Source organism: Ambystoma mexicanum, chromosome 9 (assembly GCF_040938575.1).
Source record: "Ambystoma mexicanum isolate Mex_15411 chromosome 9, UKY_AmexF1_1, whole genome shotgun sequence".
Classification (NCBI taxonomy): domain Eukaryota; kingdom Metazoa; phylum Chordata; class Amphibia; order Caudata; family Ambystomatidae; genus Ambystoma; species Ambystoma mexicanum.
In genome coordinates this window covers 155,898,182-155,920,768 of record NC_090931.1, presented here as the reverse complement: position 1 = coordinate 155,920,768, position 22,587 = coordinate 155,898,182, and the positions used below count along the sequence as shown (strand labels likewise).

Genomic DNA, 22,587 nt, shown 5'->3' with positions numbered 1-22,587 from the left:
GGTGCAGCCATGAAGGTACCCATGCACTCCAACACGGCCAAGGATATTCACGAGACCATCTTCCAGGCTTGCAGCTGGGACTTCTGCTTTTGTTTTTCTCATTTTAATTTCAGGACTACAAGTCCCGAAATGCTACGGGGAAAAAAACAGGACTTGGTAGTCATCTCCTTAGAATAATATGGGCATGTTGGCATGGGTAGCCCTAGCGACCATCGCACCTGGGATGGTTGTTGGGGCACAAGCAAGTCCGGGGGCCATGGGTAAACACAATGGGCTGTGTAGCTTTGATTTAAAACTGCGGACATATCCCGAATAGAGCATGTTTTTGAAGGTGAACCCCCAATTTATGGTTGGCAGAATAAGTGGGAAAATCAGTGCTGTAACTCTCCAAAAGTTGCTGAGATTACTGCCACCTTGATGGGGGTGCACGTGGGGTAGGCGGCAAGGGGGCGCGGGGCAGAGATCCTGTCGGGCAAGCGGGTGGGCATGTCTGTGGCTTCGTGGACATGGATTGGGGGGAGGGGGTCAGCGTAAATGGATCCTGGGGGGCGAGGAGGGGGCGTGGCTGGGGCGGCAAGGAGGGGCAGGTCTCGGGCTGTGGAGCCTGGAGGGGGAGTGGCGGCACGGACCCCAGAGGGCTGGGCCGGGGGCCTGGGGCTGGTACAGCAGAGCCCCGCACCCGCCCATTTGAGGCCGGGCTGGAGGAAGTGACGGGCCTGAGTGGAAAGAGAAAGAGCCGCGGGGAGGGCAGCGCAGCACCACCCTCGGGACCCCACGTAAGGACGCGGCAGAGCCAGCCCCCGGGACAGAACAGCAGCACCCACCAGCCCTGGGACAAGACAAGGACCAGCCCCCAAAGCATCGCCCCTCCCCCGCCACACTCTGCGGGAAACTTTCTGTAAAGTTCGGAAAGTTTCAGAGGCGGAGAGCAGGCGGGGAGGGGAGTGTGTGTGTCGTGAGCTCTGAGCACTTTCCAGGTCCCAGCCCTGCATCCAGTGCCCTGCACACACCAGGTTGGCACCCACCCCCTCTCCTGTCCCCCGTCAGTCTGCCTGTCTTCTTCTTCGCTCATCGGATCCATCTCTCTCTGCATGCGCCTTCCTCCCTTCTCACCACCCCCCCTTCTTATGCCCCTTTAATTCTTGTTTTGTTTTCTCTTTGGCCCACCTTCATCTCATTCGCTTGCCCACCCCTGGTTTGAGCTGACCTTCGCCCCCGTCTCTGGGTGTGCCCGTGGGTGATGCGCTATTTGCCCTGTGCCTGTGGACTCTCGTCCTGGGGGGTCCTCTGGCTGCTGCTGACCCTTTTGCCAGGCTCCATGCTCGGGCTGGCGGAGCTCCGGGTCAGGGTCCGCCTGGGGGATGGCCAGGTGACCGAGGAGAGCCTGGAGGCGGACAGCGAGCAGGACAGCGTCACCCTGGAGTTCAGGAAGGCGGACGGGACCCTGATCACCCTGCTGGCGGACTTCAAACAGGTGAGAAGGGACGGGGCAGGGCGTGAACCAATGGCGTTCTTTACTACGCCGACCACCCCTTCCTCTCCCTAGCAGGAGTAATAAAGACTCCGTTCTGGACACCTCCCTCCGTGGCACAGTCCGAACAAGCACACCTTTTCCATTTACTTGCCCTGCCATCTCAAAGTTCAGTGTAGTCCAGGAACGCAACACCATGGCCGTTCTGTTACATGTCATTTGAATAGTTCAGCTGTCATTGGTATGTCCTTATGTCACAGCAAGCATGGCGGCTAGCCACATAGTCAACATACAAGCACACCATTTAAACTCAAGCAAAGTGTTATGTTATGTCATTGGGAATTTGTATAGCGACTTTCACCATTGGTATGGTCTCGGGAGGATAGCTCAGAGACAACGTGCTCACCTTGGAAGCAAGACGACACGTAGCACCATAGGTTCGATCCCTGGGTCTGCGCTTAGAAACCTCTGGGTATGAAGCGCGTTATAAATGACCAATCATATGGTCTCAATGCACTTTCGGTTGAACGCCCTAAGGGACCGTAGTCCAGGTAAGTGGCGATAGTCCGATCAGTAAATGGTGCATGAGTGCACTCTGTATGTGTGCAGCTAGGCCAAATTAATCGTGGGGGGGTGGCAGCTTCATATGTTGTATGGTGCGCAGTGGCAAGTCAGTATTTCGGGAATTATGTGCGAGTGTTCATGCAGTTGGACGAGGACTCCCTGTTCCTGATTACCTTCCTGTGCCCTAACGGAAACCCCAAGCAGAGCTTGTCCAACCTCTTCAGCATAGTACAGGGACATAACTCCAATGGTCCGTATTCTGCACCACAACTTTGTGTCTCCTTTACTGTGCATATCACCACTGTAATGGTCTTATCTCACCAAGCCTAAATCCTAATAGCAGAAACTCAGGCTCCCCTCTGCCTCCTCTTCTCCCTCTTTCATCTCTGTCTGCAATCCAGGATTGGTGCGCCGCCAACAACCTCTGCCTTAATGCCAGTAAGACCGAGATCCTCCTCATTGGCACACCTGCACCTTCCTTTTCTGTTACTCTCTGGCGGCCTCCCTTGGCCCTCTCCCTGCTCCCACTTGCAAGGCTAAGAACCTCAGGGTCATCTTTGACTCCACGCATTCCTTTTCTCCTCACATCTGACATCTCAAAAAATTCTAACTACCAACTGCACCTCCTCAGAGGCATTCTTCCGTTCCTCTCCTTGCCCAAGAAGCTCACAGTCTCTCGAGCCATGGTTCTCTCTGTTGGATTATTGCAACAGCCTCTTTCTAAATCTGCCTGCAACCACTCTTCGTCCTCTGCAGCTCATCCAGAGCATGACTGTGAGACTTGTCCTTGGCCTCAAGCCCTGGGATCGTATCACTCCAGCCCTGAAATCCCTTCATTGGCTCCCAGTGGTTGCAAGGAACACATTCAAGACCCTTTGCATTGTCCAATAGGCTTTCTGGGGCCTGGGTCCACAATACTTTCAACTCTTCCTCCAAAAATACATTCCTACTCGAGCTCTTCACTCCTTCACCTCCACCTCCCGCAGGGTCAGTCGCGTCTCAGAGCAACGAGTTGTGGGTAGATCCCTTTCCTCGGGCGGGGCCTCCCTCTGGAACAGCCTTCTTGCCTCTCTGAAACTTCAGGTGAACCATCTTTGGTTCCCGAAGCACCTCAAGACCTTCCTCTTTGCGTCTGCTTTCTCTCTTCCTCTCCCATGCTAATCTGTCTGCTTTGGCACCAGGCATCTGGGTACCCTCTGATTTCAGGCCCATATCCCTGCCCTCCCAGCCGCACACTTGCACTGCCTCCTGGCAACCCCTGCACTTGGTTCTGTATCTGCAACCCTACAGTCCCCTTCCAGCATCCGTTGTCTACACCTTATTTTCGCACGTACCACCTGCTGGCCGCACTACCTGTTGTGGTTCTATCACGTGTTCAGCAGTCCCCCCCCCCTGCACTTGCACATTCTCAATGTCATTGGTCCTAGTAAGATCGTTGTTTTTGTTCTCCCTTGTTTCGCCTCCCTTGCCTCTTCGCACTCTGAAAACACTTGTGTATGGGCGCGATACAAATAAAATATCACATCATAAACCCAATAAGAGCATTTCCCAGCACCCCCTACAAAACAAGTTCAACATAACTCGCCCACCACCCCACCTACCAACTGCACGGCGCAGCACCAGAAACTCAACAGCGTGCCTAGCCTTCCAAGATGGAGCATGGCACAGTCCCACACACCAGCCTTTCCTACCAACTTCAGGATGAAACACCTGACACGTCTCCACTAAGCCTGAAACAGACGACTGCTAGAAGTCTATTGCAAAACATGCCCTCCCTAATGTCAAGCGTATTACAGTGCCTTAAACCAAAACTCCCCCGACACCCCATAGAATGGTAGAGTACCAGAACTCCCAAGTATGAGCATTACCCACCAACCCATGTTACTGGTAAAGTAATAAAAACCTAAGAACAAGCTTGCCCCGCCAACCAGACAGGGTTCAGTACCAGGAACCCAGGAGCAAGAGGTACAGTACCATTAACCCAGGAGCCAGAATGAACCGCCAAGTCCCAGGCAGGGTACAGTACCACTAACCCAGGAGCAAGAACGAACCTCCAAGTCCCAGGCAGGTACAGTACCACTAGCCCAAGAGCAAGAATGACGCGCCAAGTCATAGGCAGGGAACAGTACCACTAACCTAGGAGCAAGAACGAACCACCAAGTCCCAGGCAGGGTACAGTACCACTAACCTAGGAGCAATAATGAACCACCAAGTCCCAGGCAGGGTACAGTACCACTTACCAAGGAGCTAGAACGAACCGCCAAGTCCCAGGCAGGGTACAGTACCACTAACCTAGGAGCAAGAACGAACCGCCAAGTCCCATGCAGGGTACAGTACCACTAACCCAGGAGCAAGAACGAACCACCAAGTCCCAAGCGGGTGCAGTACCCCTAGCCCAAGAGCATGTATGAGCCGCCAAGTCCGAAGCAGGGTACAATACCACCATCCCAAGAGCAAGAATGAACTGCTAAGCACCAAGCAGGGTACAATACCACTGACCCAGGAGCAAGAATGAACCACCAAGTCCCAGGCAGTGTATAGTACCACTAACTCAGGAGCAAGAATGGACTGCCAAGTCCCAGACAGGGTGCAGGACCACTAACTCAGGATCCAGAATGAAGCGCCAAGTCCTAGGCAGGTACATTACCACTAACCCAGGAGCAAGAATGGATTGCCAAGTCCCAGACAGGGTGCAGTACCAGTAATTCAGGAGCAAGAATAAACGGCCACGTCCCAGGCAGGGTACAGTACCATTAACACAGGAGCAAGAACGAGCTGCTAAGCACCAGGCAGGGTACAGCACCACTAACACAGGCGCAAGAACGAACTGCTAAGCACCAGGCAGGGCACCGTACCACTAACCCAGGAGCAATAACGAACCGCCAAGTCACAGACAGGGTACAGTACCACTAACCCAGGAGAAAGACCGAACCACCAAGTCCCAGGCAGGGTACAGTACCACAAACCTAGGAGCAAGAACGAACCACCAAGTCCCAGGCAGGGTACAGTACCACTAACCTAGGAGCAAGAACGAACCGCCAAGTCCCAGGCAGGGTACAGTACCACTAACCTAGGAGCAAGAATGAACCGCCAAGTCCCAGGCAGGGTACAGTACCACTAACCCAGGAGCAAGAACGAACCACCAAGTCCCAAGTGGGTACAGAACCAATATCCCAGGGACAAGAACGAACCGCCAAGTCCCAAGCGGGTGCAGTACCACTAGCCCAAGAGCAAGAATGAGCTGCCAAGTCTCGGACAGGGTACAGTACCAATAACCCCGGAGCAAGAACACACTGCCAAGTCCCAAGCAGGGTACAGTACCACTAACCCAGGAGCAAGAACACACTGCCAAGGCTGGGTACAGTTCCACTAAGAAACCAAGTCCCATGCACTGAGAGAGTGGGAAGAGTTCAGCATGGCTCGCAGGATCGAATGTTTCTGGTAGACTGCGCTGCCCCAATCCACCTCTGCCAGTGCGTAATTCTTGGGTCCAGTACCTTGGTTGGAAACTGGACTGCCTAGGAGAAAGACACTGGTCATGATCCAAGAAAGACTGCAAATGACCCACCAACACTTACAACCGCCGACTGTTCTGTTTACAAGTGCATATGTAAATCCTTGCTGTGGAGTTCCTGGTAGCATGCCCTGCCTGGGGCTTGGCAGTTCAGTCCCTGAAATGCAAGAGCAAGGATGAAGCACTAAGTCCCATGCGGGGTACTGTACCTGGAACCCACGAGTATGAATTGATCACATGTCATTTCCAGTTAGTGTTGGTGGGTCAGTTACAATCCTTCTTGGATCGTCACTAATGTCTTTCGCCCGGGCGGTCCGGCTTCGGCCCAAGGCACAGGACTCCTGGTATGACCTTGCAGTGGTGGAGTGAGGCAGTACGTGTTTCCTGTTCATTCTATCCCCCACGTTTGACACGGCGAGCCACGCTGCACTCCTTCACCCTCAGTTAGAATCAACCCTCCCACTGACACACGTGACTAGTTCATGTCCGTCTTTGGATTCCTTATTGCCCCAGTCTCTCCTTAGTTGCCGGTTGCATGCCGCAGGGATCCCACCTCCTCGCCCCCACCCCCTGGTTCTCTTCTACTGGATCCTGCTTTCCTCTTTGTGTAGATGATAGATTTATGTTGAGGTGCAGAGGACCGCCTCAGTACCATCCAGTCATCGACTACAGATTATCATCTCCATTTTAATGGAGTGAAAATTGAACTCATTCTGCTCGGTAGGTTGTTGCTCTACCACCCATGATTTCTAAGTTGAAACATCCTCACGTTTTATTTGAGGCGCAAATGCCCCCCCAATCGCAGGTCCATGCAGAAGACGGCAGTTGTTTTACCAACTTAAACTATCTTTAGAAGGAAAAAAAAAGGTGATGTTGCTTCTCTCTTTTCTCACCCCAAGCAATAATTGCTGGTGCATAAGTAAATTCTCAGTTGGGCTGTATTAATACACTGTATGCCTACCTCCCTTCCCTCTCTATTGACAAACTTCAGACGGGCCAGAATGTGGCCACCCTGCTCCTCTGCAGTCCCTGGAAGAAAGACTACATACCCAAGGCCTGTGTTCATTGGCCCGGCTTTGGGCAGAAGATCGAATCCAGTTTAAAAGGGCTTGTTTAGCCCATCAATGTCTTATTAAGTCATCTCCTTAGTCTTTGCATGATTGATTCCACTGTTAGCCCACATTCGGCCCGCTAACAATCCCAAGTCCTCTGCTTCTACTCCCTCCTCCATTCGAGCTTCTGCTGAGGGGACGGCATTGGTTCGCGGTCTGTGCCTCAAATCTGGAACGCCTTTTCGGTGTAACAGTTTATTGATGAGCCACCCTCCACACTGGGAGTTCCTTCCCTCCCCACTCAAGTGGTGACACAACAAACTGTTTAACAGATTATTTTCTTTAGCCCTATCTCAGACACATATCATGCCCCTTGCATCCCTCTCCCCCGAGCTAACAATGAGCCAAGAACCAGGCCGGTGTACAGGAAATATATTGGTATTTATTTAAATTAAAAGTAATAGAAATTAGCACACAAATATCAAAAACCACTTTATCCGTGGCATACATCAACTTCTCTCAGCATAAATAAATCACAAAAGTGAATAAAAAAGCACACAATCACAATTCTTACTTTCTGCAAGTTTAACTCCATGAAAACAATGACACTGATCAATAACAAAGGCACTTATGTAATGTTGTGCGATTTTGATTTTCCTGCAGGCTTAAAAGGCTAGTAGGATTTCAAGATTGGAAAAAAAAAATACATATTTTACCCACACTTTTGGTTTAAAATAAACCCAGAGTGATTTATCACTTTATTTTTCAGCCCCCCGCCCCTCTTGCTTTGGTCTAGGTTGGGAAGTCAGACAGAAAAATTGGAATGCTTTTGGGAATTTTGGATTTCAGACCCCCCCCCCCACTGAAAGGCCTGTGTTGGGGAAGCTGGATAAAAAGGTTGGACTGATTTATGAACAAAGACACCCCTCTTTGTTAAAGAAGTCGGGGTCAGCTGGACAACAAAGATTACCCAATTAATGTAGGCTGTAGTTTTCAGCACTCGCTGGGAATTGCTTTAGTAATTTGAATTTTAACAAAATTCACCCTGTGGTGTTCTGCCATATGGGGAATTAATATTTTTGGTAACATAGGCTAAGGATCTACAGTTTTGCTCCGGCAATCCCACCAAACACTGCCCAGTAACAGACTCCGTAAAATAACTTCCTGAAACATCGAACTTCAAGTACTTCACCGTGGGAAGGACCCAGCGACGAGACCGGGCCAGAAAGCAAAGAAGATGTCCCACCAGCTCCACTATGAGCAAGTAACAGATCATTCAGTAAAAACCTACATGGAATGCCTGTAGTGTGAGGAACTCCCTTTCTGTCCTCGGGCATTAGACAGTAGTCCTAGTAGCACCTGGAAAATAAACCTGTGCAACTAAGGGTAGAGTACTGAACCACCAGGAAAAGTTTGCCCTGCCAACCACAGATAACCCAAAGTAAGAGGCACCCAACCTGCAAGAGGTGCCGACACTTGGGAGCTGTGGTGAGGCGGGCCACCAGTCGCTATGCAATGAGGCATCCACCTGGCTTGGCACATGTCCAAAAGCTGCAGTCTGTGTGTACAAGAAGATCCATTCCTGGACAGCTCCTCATAGGTTGTTGTCCACATGAGGGGGGGTTGGTACGAACCCTAACGGGCGCACCTCCTCGCATATCCAGCATGGAAGGTAACGGGATTGGACAGCTATGTTTCTGACACACTCCCCCCCACCCTCGACAGGCCCCTCGCCACAACTCCCTTCAGAATGCACAACATGACTGGCCACCACAATTCAGGAATGCAGCGATCACACGAGAAGATCCTCGCCGCCCTGAGGCCCTGTAAGTGGCACACGTGCGCTATGCAAGTGGGCGCTGTACCGTGCAAAGTTTACATCCTAACCGAGTAATATCAGTTTGACAGTTTCAAATAAAAACAATAGTAAGCCAGATTATAGATGCCATTGTATATCTATTCGCTGTTCTTTTAGCGCAATTGTTACTTTCATCAATCTATTTGTGCCTAGGTAGGTTAATTTGTTTATTTAATGGAAACTACAAAGGCGGCAGGGATTATTTTGGTGGGAAATCGAGAGCAATATAATTAGCCACGGTCTGTTTTCTGGATCTTGGGGTCTATTCTTGAAGATTGAACCGCGCCAGCTTTGCACGACCCCCACTGACCATATACATTTTTTTTTAAAAAACAGTTTAACTTGCTGGTCCTGCCTTTTTGTGTGTGCATATCCTATAGCCATAGGGCGGATTTTGCTCTCTGGACCGGACTGTGAGCCCCCCCCCCCCTCTCCCTCATGACATTCCAAGGGCCAGACGTCCATGGCTAGTCCCCAAAAACTATGAGCGGCCGCGGCGAGTGCACCCCAAAACCCCTGTATTGGCTACAGACCAAGAAGCACTCATTACGTGTGTAATCCCACTCTCGAGTGGTACTTTCCCAATCTGGGGATTAACGCCTGTGTTTTGTGTAACCCGCTAAAACCGTTTTTCATTAGGCAGCTGGATGGAGGGCGAGCTGGCGTACTTCCGGGTATTGGTGGGGCTTTCCTTGTTGATCTACAGCGGGGAACTGCTTGTGCTGCATGCAGACGGCGGTGGCGGATGGTACACAGCCCAGTAACGTAGCATAACACAAGCAGTCCTCGCAGACTGGGTCTGGGGCACAGATCACTCTGCGTCCCTGCTGCAAGGGCCTTATCCGGGGGTGGGTGGGTTCTAGAGCATGCTGCTACTAACACTTGCCAACCACCACTATGGTTCAATCTGGCCTCAGCCAAGGGCATAATGTAGTGTAATGTGTCTTTTCAAAGAGTGAGGCGAAGAAGCAGAAGTACCCCGAGAAAACAAGCTCAAGCGAGGCGAAGAAGCAGAAGTACCCCGAGAAAACAAGCTCAAGTGAGGGGAAATGGGAAAACGACAACAGAAGAAAGAGGTAAAATCCGATTGTTCAAACTTGAGCAACAAGTCATCGAAGAAGACTTTTTAATTTTAAACAGGCCAACAGTTCTGCAGATCCTGAATAAATCGAAAACGCTCAGGGACCTCAGAACAAAGGACCTAGACTTGGTCGAACCGTACCACAGGGGTAAGATAGCAAAAGCATTTTTACATGTAAAAGCGGGGAGTATAACGCACCTGGACAAATCAGTGTTTGAAGAGCTGAAAGATATGGGCTTCCACTTGAGAGAGCTAACACACCCACAGCGGGAAGAGCGAAGCAGAAATCCAACAAAAATAAACGATCAGAGCACACATTACCATTCAAAAACTGAAAGGCTGTATTCTCATAAGCGATGGAACGAAAAGAGGGACATCAAGTACGTTCGTGAAGACCCAAAAGATAGCCGAAGAAATGGGCCGCTGAATTGGGAGGGAGCCTCCAAGTGGGGAAACAGTAAAGCACGTTTGAGTAGCCTCCAAGAAAGCAGTAGTGACCCACAGGAACGGAGACCTACCAATAGAAGCAGAGAAAATGAGAAATCCACACAACAATTCAAACATTCCGGAGGAGAAATAATGGCTCAAAAGAGTTCACCTAAAACACAAGAATCAAGATCGCCGAGAGGTCCGTGGGATTGGTTTACATCCACCTGGTCAAAGAAATCACAAAAATAGCAACAAATAGGACGGAGTCCCGAGACTTTGTCGTCGGCCCCCATCTTAGAGGAACGGCCCGAACAAAACCACTACAAGGTAGGCTCATGGAACACCAGAGGGCATAATCATTTAACAGTACCGGGGGATGTAAATCTGGGTTCACTTGATATAATATGCCTTCAAGAGACGTGGCTACTTGAGAAACCCTCACTGGACGGATTCTGCTTGGAAACATCTGCTGCAATTAGAGGTCCTTTAGGAAGACCATCGTCTGGCTTGCTTACAGCCATCAAAAACGGATTAGGACTGGAACCTCCAAAGAAATGGAGTGAAGCATACGAAATGCTGGTGACCCTTTCCACATGGTCTCCCCCCAGGGAAAAGGGAAATGGCACCACAAGAAACACCTTAGCAATTATAAATTGCTATTGGAATCCCCAGCGGACAACAACAAAGGCTTTCTGTGCAAGAATGAGTGCGACTATTGACCAGCTCTACGAAGATTTCGACGATATCGAGATCATGATATGCGGCGACTTAAACGCCAATTGCAATGAAGAAATAGAGAGAACAGAAACAACTGCAACACAAGAACGGGGAAAAGCCTGGATGAAAGTAACAAGCGATAGAGACTTACAAAACATAGCGACACTCTTCCCAAATCAACTGAACATCCCGACTTGGGAAAGGGGAGAATCAAAAGCAACCCTAGATTACATCTTTGTATCATCTGGACTGGCAGCGAATATTGTGAGCTTTAAAGTGCTGAAAACGAACAACAGCGACCATAACTTACTTATTTGTAAGTGGAATGGCCGGAGACCAACTAAAGTGGTATATAAAGCCACACTTGAAACAAATGTGCAACAAACCCGTCTACGTATAACGGAGGCAAATATTCAACAAATAAAATCAGCATGGGATAAAAAAATAAGAGCAAATCAACAAACAAAAACAATTGAGAAACCGGATTATCTACCACTTCTAATACCATACCGGAAACCAATAGTCGCTAGAAAGAAGCCTGTACCACAGGCCGCCCACGCATACAACAAAGAACTTGTAGAACAAAGGAAACTAGGGCGGCAATTAAAAAAAAAGGCAAAAAAAACAAATCAGGCACAAGACTGGCTAAACTGGAAACTGGAAGTAAAAAGATACACTGCCTGGAGAAAACAAACAAAAGCAACACAATACCAGTTGGACGCAGAAGAAATGATGAAAAAACTGATCACCAATAAATCTAGCGACTTCTGGTTTTTAATTAAAAAAAGTAACACATCATACAACGTAACACCTACAAATGCAGTATCAGAAGTAAAATGGATGGAGTACATTTCGAATGAATTTGAGGAACCTCAGAAACTGACAAAAGTTCAGAAATCTGTAACAAACTCGACTTGGGTGTCGGTAGCCAATGTGGAGGACATTGAAAAAAAAATAAGAAGCTTGAAATCATCTAGAGCACCCGGCCCGGACGGATTGACAAACACCATCCTAAAAGAATTCCCTAAAGACTGGGCAAAAGTGATTGGAAAGATTTTCGAGATCTGTGAACAATCCCATCAAATTCCAGATACTTGGCTAAAAGCAGTCATCGTCCCAATATATAAGAAAGGTAGTCGGGAGGACCCCGCTAATTATAGACCGATTGCTTTATTAGACATTCTGGGAAAGATCTTTTCATCCCTCATCCTGGACCATCTGAGGATATGGGAAAGGTCATCAAAATCGAAAGACATATTACAAACAGGCTTCCAGAAAAACGGAACGACAGCAATCAACATTCTGATAATAAACATTTTCAAAGCAAAAATCAAAGAAGGAGCACCAAAAATATATCTGGCCTTTGTGGACATGTCAAAAGCATTCGACAAAGTGGACAGAAACATGCTTTGGGGAAAATTGAATGGGTGGGGATGCCCAAGATCACTGTTAGATCCACTAATCGCCCTGCACTCAAATACAACGGTAAGAGTGAAATTAAACCAACAGGGAATTCTCTCGGAGGAAATTCAAGTAAAAAGAGGCGTAAAACAGGGTTGTCCTCTTGCGCCCGCACTTTTTATCGCCTTTCTGGGAGATTTGCAATACTCGGAAAATGAGATCAGAACGTTCCCTCCGAAACTAGGGAAAACTCATATTCCCCGTCTCCTATACGCGGACGACGTGATTCTCATCGACCAGACCAAAGTGGGTTTACAACGAAAATTAACAATCTTGAAAAAATACACAGATGAAAACCTTCTGGAGATAAATAGAAATAAAACAAAAATCATGATCCTTGAGAAACATAGAAAGAACCCAACAACCAAGGAGGCATGGTATCTGGACGACATAAAAATTGAAAAAGTAAAAAATATCAGATATCTAGGGTTTGAAATAGACAATACAACAACAGACAAAGCTATGCAAACAGCACTCTGGGACAAAGTGAAGAGCTTGATAGCACAAATGAGAACAATAGACAAGAAATTTGGCAAATTCACCTTAACTCCGGCAATCAACTTCTATAAAATGAAAGTAGTGCCCTCGCTAACAAGCGGTATGGAAGCCTCTCTCTGTATTCCGGAGAACATTTGGAATAAGATAGAAGGTATGGTCTGGAGATCTGTTTTGGGATTGCCCAAATCAACGGCAATTGCGGCCATTAGAAGGGAACTTGGGCTAGCATCTTTGGCTTCGATAGTCAACGTTAGCGCAATGAGGCTATTTAGAAAAATCATTCTGGCAGACTCCCTCCCGATCTACGCTGTAGTTAAAGAAGAAATGATAAACGGGAATTGCACGATATTTAGAAATTGGGCCGAAACTAGAAAAGAAAGACTGTCGCAAATAATGTGCACGGAAACAGATTTAAAAGAAAATCCAGACAAAATCAAGCGGAAAATGCAGGAAATGGACTGGATTAAAACAATAGAAATAGCAGCAGACAACAAATTGCTACAGCATCTTCCACCTACATGCAACAAATTAAAGGTACCTATAAAATACGTCAGCAAATTTCCAGAAAAGAAAAAAAGACACTTGTTTATGAAAGCGAGACTAAATACACTTCACACAAAGCAAATACTCGCCATCCGTGGTTTGGTGGAAAACCAAGCATGCAGGTTATGTAAAAATGTGGACACCGTGGAAACGATTAGGCACCTGGTTTTAAACTGTCCATACACCAAACAGAACAGAATCACTTATCTATCTCCGTTGATTACAAATCCTTGGATGTTCGAAGAGGATAACATATGGAACAGATTGATCTCAGGTGAAGCTACGCGGTGGACAATGGCCATGACAAACCTAATCGAGTTGGCTTTCAAACAGATAAATGAAATTCTTCTTATCGAAGACGCCTCATTAATACAAACCTAAGGAGTATCGGAACAATGACATTGGAAACGTATCTATTGTTTATAAAAAGATGTACCTCGATCTGTTGAAAGCCAACTCTCCGGAGAATCTTGAAGAGTTAAACGCGTAGATCTTTTTGATAAAATTACAGGTCTCGGCCTGAAATATAAATCAAATAAATAAATAAAAAATAATGTAGTGTAATGTGTCTTTTCATAGACCGCTTTTTAAAAGTGTGCTATTTGTTCGCGCACACTTGGTCGAATCGACCAATTACATATACATGTGTACTATGGGTGTTGGTGGTCTGTAGGGGGCATGAGCAAGGGGGAACCCAACCCCCCATTAAAAAGAACCTACTATACTTCAAAATGGTAAAGTTCACATTCACAGTCAAACACAAAGTTCAGACGGACCCACACTGGGCATGCACGGGTACAGTTCCCATGGAGCTGTGCTGGGACAGCAAACGCAAAGTTCACAAGGACCGACACTGGGCATGCACAGGTAGAGTTCCCATGCAGCAGTACTGGGAATGCAAAATACAAAGTTCACAAGGACCCACACGGGGCATGCACGGGTACAGTTCCCATGGAGCTGTGCTGGGACAGCAAACACAAAGTTCACAAGGACCCACACTGGCATACATTGGTGCAGTACTGGGAATGCAAGCACAGTTCGCAAGGACCCACACTGAATGCAAGCACAGTTCACAAGGACCCACACTGGGCGTGCACGGTACAGTTCCCATGCAGCAGTACTGGGAATGCAAGCACAGTTCACAAGGACCCACACTGGGCGTGCACGGGTACAGTTCCCATGCAGCAGTACTGGGAATGCAAGCACAGTTCACAAGGACCCACACTGGGCGTGCACGGGTACAGGTCCCTTGCAGCAGTACTGGGAATGCAAGCACAGTTCACAAGGACCCACACTGGGCGTGCACGGGTACAGTTCCCAGGCAGCAGTACTGGGAATGCAAGCACAGTTCACAAGGACCCACACTGGGCGTGCACGGGTACAGTTCCCATGCAGCAGTACTGGGAATGCAAGCACAGTTCACAAGGACCCACACTGGGCGTGCACGGGTACAGTTCCCATGCAGCAGTACTGGGAATGCAAGCACAGTTCACAAGGACCCACACTGGGCGTGCACGGGTACAGTTCCCATGCAGCAGTACTGGGAATGCAAGCACAGTTCACAAGGACCCACACTGTGTGTGCACGGTACAGTTCCCATGCAGCAGTACTAGGAATGCAAGCACAGTTCATAAGGACCCACACTGGGCGTGCACGGGTACAGTTCCCATGCAGCAGTACTGGGAATGCAAGCACAGTTCACAAGGACCCACACTGGGCGTGCACGGGTACAGTTCCCATGCAGCAGTACTGGGAATGCAAGCACAGTTCACAAGGACCCACACTGGGCGTGCACGGTACAGTTCCCATGCAGCAGTACTGGGAATGCAAGCACAGTTCACAAGGACCCAGACTGGGCGTGCACGGTACAGTTCCCATGCAGCAGTACTGGGAATGCAAGCACAGTTCACAAGGACCCAGACTGGGCGTGCACGGGTACAGTTCCCATGCAGCAGTACTGGAGTGAACAGATTCAACAATTAACTTCTGAGCCAAGGAGGCAGCTGGCAACTGTAAATGGCCTGTTTTTTCAAATTGGTGGATATTTGGGATTCGCTGCATTGAAGTTCTTCAAGACCTTCGCTGTCGTTTGTGTAGGTGGATCGTGTAAAGGGGAATAAGGATGGGATGGTTGTTTGAGGCAGTCCCCAAGGAAGAGAGGGAATTGGGATGCGTCGGGATTGTTGATTTTTGTAAGGAGGTAGAAGGGATTGAAACAGACTTGCCAATGAATTGTAAGGGGTTGTAAAATGGATTGGGCAAGGGTTAACCTTGAATGAGGTGGACTGGTAGAAGTATGGAGTCCATTTTAACACTGGGTGGTGGGTTGAAGTAGAAGGGGTCTACACTGAGTAACCATTGAGCTGTGGGTCGTGGCAGAAGGGACTAAGACTAGTTTAGCCCTGATTCATGGGGTATGAATGTAAGTGTATTATATGGTGCAATGCAGGGGTCTGCAATCTTTGTACCTCCAGATGTTTTCGACTCCCATGATCCTTCAACATTTACTATGCTGGTTACGGTTGATGGGAGCTGTAGTCCAAAACATCTGGAGAGCCACAGGTTGCAGACCCCTGGTGTAGTAGAATGATTGTAATCTTTATTTGCAAATCGCTGGGGTCTATGAGATTGTGGATTATGACTACGCTATTATTGAACTGTAGGGTGTAGTAGATGGGGTGGATGCTGGGTTGGCAGTGAATTTTGGAGTTTAGAATTGGCTGGTATAACTCAATGTTGGGATGTAGCAGAAATAATTGAGACTTATCTAGCAGTGAATGATGGAGTGTAGTTGATGGGATAAACTAGGTTGGCACTGAATTGTAGGGTGTAGTAGAAGGAATTGAGACTAAAACTAATCCCAGTGGATGCCCAGAACACAACTCCTATTACTGCGCTCCTGTTAAAAGATGGCCGCCTAAACGCTGGCTACCCTCCCCCCTGTACAGCGCTCCGCTGCTTTAGAGCTAGGTATGTGCTTTAAACCATAAAATACAAATAATAAATGTGGGTTTGTACTGCAGCTTTGGGTGTCCTATATGGTATTGTGTGAGATGGCGCTGCATCTTGGTCTATAGTAGAAGGTACTGGGACTGGGCCAGCAGTGAACGATGAGGCGTAGTAGGTGACATTGACTGGATTAGCAGTGAATTGTAGGTTGCAGCAGAAGGTTTTGATATTGAGTTTGCTGTGAATCTTACAGTGTAGTGTTAGATCTTGAGACTGGGGTTGTACTCAATGGCCGGGCTCTAGTAGCAGGGATTGAGTCTGCTGGGATTGAGTCTGTGTTAACACTGAATCCGAACCAGATGAACATGAATGGCTGGAGTGGGAGCACTGGACCAAGTGAGGAAGACTGGGTTATGAGGGGCGGGGCGAGGCAGGTACGAGGAATCGGAGGCAAGAGTAGGAGTTTAATTGGCTTGTAGAAGAGTGAGGCAGGGGTCTTTAAAATGTGGCCAGAGTGAGGCGAGGTGGAATAAGATGGACCCCAATAGGATAAGGTAGGGTAGGGTGGGCAGAATAGGACTGTCGGGAGGGCAGAGGGGACGCAATGGGACAGTGTGAAGGAAGGTAGCATAGAGAGCTTGGGCCGTCCAGCTGCCCTTTGCACTGGCAGACTAGGGGGCAGGTGCCAATCATTTGCAGTCTAGAGCCGCCTTGCGTGTTCTGGCCGGGATTCCACATGCAGTCAGTGGAGGCCCAGCTTAAACTCTCAGTTCTTCAGAAGGCATTTACCAGAGACCTGCCCCTGTACTTGCAAGGTGCATGTCTCTTTCTCCGGGTGGAGATGTTGGTGTGAGGTCCATCTCATAGGAGCCTTGCGAGGATGCGATGCGTTTCTTCCATTGGAGGTGAGCTCTTGTGGTGACTCTATAACTTCAAGCCATAGGAATTGAGAGGGGAAAAGGTCTATGCATCGCCCTGGAATCCAGGTGCATTTGCTTTGTGTAACATCTGCCTGGTTGGAGTCCATCTGGGGGCCCCAAGACCAATGCCTGGAGTGCTTGGCCTGAGCAGGCTGTTCGTTTTTGGAGTTGTCTGCAGCTCTGAGTTACTGGCTGCTCATTGGGGTATTAAATGGTCTATGGGCTCTGCTTAACCACTAGTGCCTGCCAGTGCCCCTTCCACTATTGGGTGCCTCTACAGCAGAATTGGCCAATCTCTGGCTTTCTGGTATGCTGCACCTGGGGGAGTGGCACCAGACACCCACGTAAGAGGACCTTAATGGAATGTCATTACTGATCAAATAAAGTAATCCGCTTCCAAAGACCCTGTGGAAAGCAGAGCTGCCTGAGATGCGACCATTTACATCTACGCCACAACCACAACATTTTATACCCCAACCCAACTAATGAGATCGGAAGCCAACATTCAACTTGCTACTCTGTGTTAGACCACCACTATCAGCATGCCAGCTACATAGTTTATTTCACGCCCTCAAAGCAGTGCCTTATGAATAAAGGAGCTCCCAAACATGCAGGAGTGGTCAACAGCATCTTACTCTTCCAAGCTTCTGAGTCCAGTGCAGAAGAGGGCCTAGGGCAACCACACTTAGAAGAAGGGGTACCAACAGCATGTTACTCTTCCAAACCCAGTCCAGAAGAGTGCCTAGGGCAACCACACTTAGAAGAAGGGGTAGCAACAGCATGTTGCTCTTCCAAGCCTCCATGTCCAGTCCAGAAGAGGGCCTAGGGCAACGACGCTTAGAAGAAGGGGAACCAACAGCATGTTACTCTTCCAAGCCTCCATGTCCAGTCCAGAAGAGGGCCTAGGGCAACGACGCTTAGAAGAAGGGGTACCAACAGCATGTTGCTCTTCCAAGATCAGTCCAGAAGAGTGCCTAGGGCAACGACGCTTAGAAGAAGGGGTAGCAACAGCATGTTGCTCTTCCAAGATCAGTCCAGAAGAGTGCCTAGGGCAACAACGCTTAGAAGAAGGGGTAGCAACATCATGTTGCTCTTCCAAGCCTCCATGTCCAGTCCAGAAGAGGGCCTAGGGCAACGACGCTTAGAAGAAGGGGTACCAACAGCATGTTGCTCTTCCAAGATCAGTCCAGAAGAGTGCCTAGGGCAACGACGCTTAGAAGAAGGGGTAGCAACAGCATGTTGCTCTTCCAAGATCAGTCCAGAAGAGTGCCTAGGGCAACAACGCTTAGAAGAAGGGGTAGCAACATCATGTTGCTCTTCCAAGCCTCCATGTCCAGTCCAGAAGAGGGCCTAGGGCAACGACGCTTAGAAGAAGGGGTAGCAACAGCATGTTGCTCTTCCAAGCCTCCATGTCCAGTCCAGAAGAGGGCCTAGGGCAACCACACTTAGAAGAAGGGGTACCAACAGCATGTTACTCTTCCAAGCCCAGTCCAGAAGAGTGTCTAGGGCAACGACGCTTAGAAGAAGGGGTAGCAACAGCATGTTACTCTTCCAAGCCCAGTCCAGAAGAGTGCCTAGGGCAACAACGCTTAGAAGAAGGGGTAGCAACATCATGTTGCTCTTCCAAGCCCAGTCCAGAAGAGTGTCTAGGGCAACGACGCTTAGAAGAAGGGGTAGCAACAGCATGTTACTCTTCCAAGCCCAGTCCAGAAGAGTGCCTAGGGCAACGACGCTTAGAAAAAGGGGTAGCAACAGCATGTTGCTCTTCAAAGCTTCCAAACCCAGTCCAGAAGAGGGCCTAGGGCAACGACGCTTAGAAGAAGGGGGTGGTCAACAGTACCTTTATTCTTCAAAACTTTGGAGCCCAGTCCAGAAGAAGACCCAGAGCACCTGTAGAAGTAGAGGTGGTCAACAGCCTCTTACTAGGTTTCGAGTCCAGTCCAAAGGAGGACCAAGTTTTCTACAGGGTGGCCAAGGTCTGGAATTGGGTCAAGTGTAATGAACTCTTTAGCTGTTAGAGATTGGGGGGGCAGGGAGAGGTTTCTTCACTGCGAGGGAAAAGTTTTACTCGGCCCATTTGAGATAGGGAAGGGGGACGTTTTGCTGTTTATTTTTTTTATATATAGGTTGCTATGTAGCCCCCCCAATTCTGGAGGCCTTCTCCCAGAACACCACCAGCAGACCAGAAACGGGAAGCCACCGTTGCTCCAAGTTCCTGGCAAGGAGGAAGAATGCAATGGTGGTTGCTTGTCCTCAGCTGGTGAACTGTAAGAGTCGAGATGGATTCCTGGCTTCTATAGTTGACCAACAGCTCCACAGGGTAGAGTGGTTTAATTCTGTTTATTGTCCATTTGTAGCAAGTAATACACCTTACAGATATCGCGAAATATCTGAGGCGTTCGTGGGTGTGTGGGGTATATAACGGCAAGTATGTAATTCTGCGACAGGGGTCCATTGTGTGGGGAGGTCTGCAAGTACTGTAAGGTGGTCTCAAATGCCCATAGCTGCCTTCCTGATGGGTTCGTGGGACATTACAAATAAAATGCCAGGAACGTACTCGTGATGATGCGGTGACCGCAAAGACCGAGCTGGTGACTGCAGCGTTAAAGCAGCCAGGGCAAGGGCGGCGTGGACGGGGGCGGTGGTCGCTATCTGCAGTCGCTGTCTCTGTGTCTGGTATGCTGATTTTCCCGCTGCAGGGCGCAATGAGAGGAGAGCCTTCCCGCCCTCCTGGCTCTGTCCTCTTCCACGCCCCTCTCGGCGAGCCGCCCTTGGCGCAGGGGACCCCGCAGGCCTTGGCTCCGCGGCGTCGGCCCAAGTGAAACCATCTGTGCCTTGGGCCTGAGGTGAGCGGCTGCAGCCATTGTAATGCGGATTCCAATCGGTGACGCAGCCTGAGGTGGCGTGCGTGTGCTTCCTCTCTGCAGAGCCTGCGTGTGACTCACCCCGACTCCCCCCTCGCCAGAAAATAAAGTGGACTCAGACTTTCCACGAGGCTTCTCCTCACTCATCTCCTGCTTTCCGTGCCACTCATGGAGGAGGGTTAGAGTCGCCCTCCTTAGGTTGCTCCCTCGCTCATGCGATATTCACGTGCTCCAACTTCCTCCTGTTTCCATTCAAGAACCCCGCCCCCTTTGCGTCTTGGTTTGATCCTTCCTGAAGAATTAAAGGGGTGGTGGGATTCCGCATGAAGTGCGGGCATGATTCCTCTTACGACTCTAGATCCTTGCGTTTCTGGGCTTGCTACCTCTTCTGACCCTAGGCCACCCTCTTTTGGGGATTGCTACCCTCTTTGACACTGGCCCCACCCTTTCTGGCCTTACTCCACTCTACACCTTGGGTCCTCCCCTTTCTGGGCTTGCTACCCATTCTGACCGCCCCCCCCTCAACTCTTTCTGGGCTTGTGACCGCATTTTACATAGGTCCTCCCCTTTATGGCACTTCTAGACCCTTCAAAGCCTAGGTCCTTCCCGTTCTACGTTGCTACCCCTTCTGACCCTAGAACTCCCCCCTTATCTGGGCTTGCTACCCTCTTTGACCCTAGCCCCCCACCCCGTCTGTCCTTGCTCCACTCGACACCATAGGCCCTCTCCTTTTATGGGCTTGCTACCCCTTCTGACCCCCCACCCCTTTCTGGGCGTGCTACCCCATTTGAACATAGGTCCTCCCTTTTAAGGCATTGCTACCACCTTCAAACCCTAGGTTCTCTCTGTTCTAGGTTGCTGCCCCCTCTGATCCTAGCCCCCCTTTTCTGAGATTGCTACCCCCTTTGACTCTAGGTCGCCCCACCCTTACTGGCCTTGCTATCCCTCCAGACCCTTGGTCGTCCACTTTCTGGGCTTGCTATCCCTCTGACCTGCCCGTTCTGGGCTTGCTACCCCTCCTGTCATTAGATATTTCTCTGTATGGGCTTGCTACCCCTCCTATCATTAGATATTTCTCTGTATGGGCTTGCTTCCCTTTCTACTGAGTCCAGGTCGTCCATTTTGTGGTCTTGGATTCCCTTTCCCATCTCATGATTTCAGAGCAGCACCCTCCAGTTCAGGTCACCTGGAGCACCCCAAATACACAACTCTTCAGAATAACCACTGATTAAATGATTCCCTTCTGGACTCATTGTATTCGGATGTGTTTTTTGTCGTCAATGGCCTGAAAAGATGGATTAGGTTTCACCCTTGTGGACCGGACCTGGATACCCCTAATTTAAAATCTCTATAGTTGGGTGTTCCCTCCTCATCTCGCTCCTGATTTCCTACCCAGCCCACGATTGTTTAGCTCACAGGCGTCCCGCTCTCCCTTATCTGCTGATTCCAAACCCTTCTTTAAGTGGGCTTGGTGCCCACTCCCCATCCAGAGCAACCTCTGTCTAGTCTGCTTATTTTTGCAATATTTGGAGCCTCACTCTGGTGATTCTGCTCCCCAATTCCCCTGACTCTTGTTTAGGGCCTGCAACCTTTATGCTTGCTAGGACTGATGGGAGTTGTAGTCCAAGATATCTGGAGAGACAGCCAATCTAGACCAGTCATCATATTCCTAAAACCTCTGGAGAGCTACAGTTTGCATACCTCTGCTAGTCTAGCTCATCTTCTGCAGTCTTGGTATTGGCCTCTTCCTTCTAATGACTTCAGCTCCCTCCCCTTGGAGGTTTCCCTTCCCCTGACACTGGATCCTCCTCTGCAGTGCTGGAAGTGGAAGAAATTACTCTAGGAACCTTCTACTCCTTGGTTGGGAGGGGGCGGGGCTTAGGGGCATGGCCCCAGACCAGGTGATGCAAAACAGTATCTCTTGATAGAACCTTACCTGGCAATTTAGATAAAAGCAAAGAGAATTATGGGAACATAGGAATACCCACCATTTTACATTTGAAGCATTTCTGATAGTACTTCACCAAGAAATCCTTTTGAGCGAATAAAGAGAGTTGGACTCTCCTGTTTCATTGGTCACAATACTCACCTTAACAAAAAAATGTCTGTAAATTGCAAGATATATACCAATTCAGACAGCTACAAAACAGTATGTGAGTCTTTGGCAAGATGTCTGAGTTAAGATGCAAAGGGGGTGTTTTGGGTGGTGGAAGGAGAAGGGGATGGAACCAGCAAAGAAGTTGAGGCACACCAGGGGTTATGGGTTGTCCCCTGCAGAAGACACGTGAGATGGGGTAAATGGGGTGGGCAGGGAACAGCGCTCCTGAGGATTTCCCATGCATAAACGCATGGACCAGAGGGTAAGCGGGCCACGAATTATGTCTTGTCACATTAAGAAAACCAGGCCCGGAAACGCAGGGTTCAGCAAATGAGACAGCTTGGATCCCATGGCCCTGCTGTGTGGCCGCCTCTGGAGCCCCATGTTTGTGAATTCCTTGCTAACTTCATAGCGCTGAGCTTGTCGGAGGCAGTTCCACTCCGTCTTGTTAACTCCACAATCTTCCGCCCCAGGGGTTGACTCCGGAACCTCTCTATTTGAGTTGTGGTTTTCCTCTCTTCCAATGGCTCCTTATAACCTGAGTGTGGGCTTGAGATGTTTGCCCCCC

General features: G+C 49.2%; 1 protein-coding gene across 2 annotated transcripts in view; it reads left to right on the top strand.

Moving 5' to 3' along the window:
* Positions 1–640: 640 nt before the first annotated feature.
* Positions 641–22,587, top strand: part of OAF (out at first homolog) — a 111,156-nt gene continuing 89,209 nt past the window's right edge. Inside the window, exon 1 of one of the 2 annotated variants that reach the window (XM_069614345.1) lies at positions 641–1,474. In XM_069614345.1, the coding sequence (XP_069470446.1) occupies positions 1,241–1,474 (234 nt within the window). In that variant the 5' untranslated portion in view covers positions 641–1,240. The remainder of the gene's footprint in view (positions 1,475–22,587) is intronic. The other variant, XM_069614344.1, reaches the window with a different exon arrangement.